At 43.7% G+C, this 3061-nt stretch overlaps 1 protein-coding gene across 1 annotated transcript; it reads right to left on the reverse strand.

Moving 5' to 3' along the window:
• Window positions 1-676: 676 nt before the first annotated feature.
• KLHL9 (kelch like family member 9) lies at window positions 677-3061 on the reverse strand. The gene has a single exon (XM_006764938.2). It carries the CDS (start codon window positions 2788-2790, stop codon window positions 937-939), a length of 1854 nt encoding a protein of 617 aa, XP_006765001.1. The 5' UTR covers window positions 2791-3061; the 3' UTR covers window positions 677-936.

Raw genomic sequence — 3061 nt, forward strand, 5'->3', positions numbered from 1 at the left:
CTCTGAAACCTGAGCTCTGCTAAGTAATCTGTATAAAAGCAACTAACTCTAAGAAAACAATATACAAGCAGAAAAAGTAGTAAGTTTCATCTGGCAGGAACAACTCAGCCAAACGCTAAACTTGGTTGTCAATTCAATATGTTATAGTACTTACCTATTTCAATTCAGTCAGCTTGACTATATAGACATTTATACTCTGATACTGAATTCCCATTTGAATAGGAATAGCTGCTAGGTAGAATTTAAATTTAAAAGCAATTACTCTCTACTTGAAGTGCCAATCAATTTAAAAATGAGATATGTGCATGTATATTTATATACATATGTATGTATGTATGTACATATGTATTTGTGTGCATTTTCTCTTTTTCTCACTCTCTCCAGAAATACAAACTCTGACTTAGGGCTATACTGATTTTTTTTTCAAGTTAATATTTCTGAGTTTATTATTTCTCCTGTCTGCCTAAGAAACTTCACATAATCTGAATACACCCACACAATCTAGTGAGTTGGCAGCTATGTCAAAAATTCTATGAAAAAAAGAGAAGTAGGTATACTTGGTGACCTTTTCCTTATTATTTTAGGTTAGAGCTGGCAGCCACCCTTTGATGTTTTGTAATAAAAGACGAAAACTTTCAACTTTGAAGCATGATGAACATTACTATACACTTACTACAATCACCCTACAATCTGACTGACATAACACCACAAAAGACATCTAACATTTTTTACATTATCTTTTTGTGTGTTAAAACAGCTGGCTATGTTGAATATTTTCAGAATGCATTTAAACATTTGATAAACATATTAAGCCAAACAATACAAACAACATCAGTTACCTTTCTCTCTAATAACTCGACCAATCATTAGAAGTTATAACTGAAGGGGAAGGATGAGATCATCCATTATGCACCACAAAGATATAACACCTTTGTCCTAGGAATGATCTGAAGGTGCTGAAAGAGGTGATTCTCTAGAAGGTGACCCAGGGTTTTCTTCAGGTGGAAAAACTGTGAGAGTACAAGCTCGAATGCCACCAAGTGACTCTGGAAGATCAAAAACTTTATGCCACTCATCCTTTTCTGGATCATATTTCTGGACAATTTCTACCATACAACGATTATTCCAAGAATATCCACCTACAACATAGATTTTATTTTCAAAGACAGCAACTCCAACATCACTTTGACCTCTTAACATAGCAGCAATTGGTGTCCACTGGTCAAGGGTTGGTGAATAGTACTCACAGCTCAGGACATCATCATAATCACTTGTTCCTCTGAAGTGATTGCCACCAATGACATAGAGCTTGTCTCCAACTGTACACATGCAATGCAGACCCCTGACTGTAGTCATTGGAGCTTTCTGCGTCCATTTGTCTGTATCTGGGTCAAAACACATGAGCTCATTTTGGAAAGTGTCATGAGTAATTCCTCCTGAAATATACATCAAGCCTCCATATACTGTTCCTGCATGGCCATAGTGGGGTTCACTCATTTTTGCAACATAGCTCCACTCATTCATTCTTGGATTGTAACATTCTACTGTGGCCAGTTCACCAGCTGCACTTCGCCCACCAACAGCATACAAATGTCCTTTGAGGGCACTCAAGTGGAAGAACGTGCGCTTTTCATTTAGTGATGCAACCTGCATCCATTTATTATATCGAGGATCAAATCTGAAAACTGTATCAACAGCAGTTTTTCCTTTTGTATCATAATTACTTTGACCACCAACTACATAGAGAAAGTTTCCAATGACAGCAATGCCATGCTGGTAACGAGGAGCATCCATGGGGGCTAAAGACCTCCACTCCTGTGACCTTTCGTCATACATCCGCAATTCTTTACTGACAACCAGCTGCTGCCTCAAAACTCCTCCTAAAGTTACCAAGTGTGTCGAGTCGGATCTGATGGCCGTTCTATCTGACTGCATCACCGGCTGCATGTATGGCATCATTTGGTAATTGCTAGCTTCCAGAAGCAAATTCACACAGGTGTTGTCTGTTCTCATGAAATCAACTGTCTGCACGTAATTGATGAGGTCCTGCGGTGTCATGAGTGGAAATCGAATATTCTTCATTAATTTTGCAGCATAGTCCATCCGAGGATCTTCCAGTCTTAGCCAGCGACAGGCGGCCTTGAACAGCTCAAGTTCAGTACAGTGCTTCAGACTATTACTGGAAAGCACAAAGGCCAGGCGTTCGAACGGGAGTTTCAGGAATTCCCCAGTACTCAACAACGCGGTGAAATTCTTCAGGATGAAATTATTGACGTATTTGTCCACCTCGATGAGATTATAGGTGTTAGCTATTCTCCCCACTTCAACACAGTTATCCAAAGAGACCCCTGAAATAAGAAACACTTTGCAGAAGTCCAAAACAGGTAAAATCTGTAAAAAGCTGGCAGCTTCGAGGGTGTCCTGAAGGCTGTCCATATTAAGAGAAAGTTTTGCTGTGTAAATAAAGTCAATGATCTTCTTCAGACCAACCTTGTTCACGCCGTGAAGCTTGATGCACATTAAGTCTTGTTCTTTCATCCCGCCGGTGAACATGGCCTTGAAATAATCGCTGGCTGACGCCATCATCGCCCGGTGCACGCGAAAGACCTCCTCGCCATCCCCGGGCACCAGGGTCACATCGCAGAGCAGCCCTTCGATCCGAAGCTGATCAAAGCCTTGCAGGACCACCGCACTGTGCGTGTTGCTGGTGAAAATGCGTGTGGTTCCGGCCTTGCAAGGCTGTAAATGGGCGGAGACGCCCATGTCTCCGTTACCCAGCGACACTTTCATGGAAGAGCCTCTGGCACCAGGACGCGCGCCGGAGAAAGGGGGGGCGCGGGGCGCACCGGAGCGCTTTCAAGGAAACAAAGATGTCCCCGGAGCCGGGCGGCTCGCTTTCCTGGTCAAGGGCAAGCAAGCGGTCACCGCGGCGCCCCTCAGGCAGGCCAGCCGGTCACCCCCGTTAAGCTGCGGCGCAGCAGGACCGCCACGGGCCGGGCGCCTCAACGCTGACTGTTAGGCGGCTGATTCATCCCCCGCGGGCGGCGAGGGAACCCGTTCA

Source organism: Myotis davidii, unplaced genomic scaffold (genome assembly GCF_000327345.1).
Source record: "Myotis davidii unplaced genomic scaffold, ASM32734v1 scaffold197, whole genome shotgun sequence".
Taxonomy (NCBI): domain Eukaryota; kingdom Metazoa; phylum Chordata; class Mammalia; order Chiroptera; family Vespertilionidae; genus Myotis; species Myotis davidii.

Bases quoted from the DNA above. Each gene is read 5' to 3' on its own strand.
- KLHL9 (XM_006764938.2), bottom strand. From the start codon at position 2,790: ATGAAAGTGTCGCTGGGTAACGGAGACATGGGCGTCTCCGCCCATTTA.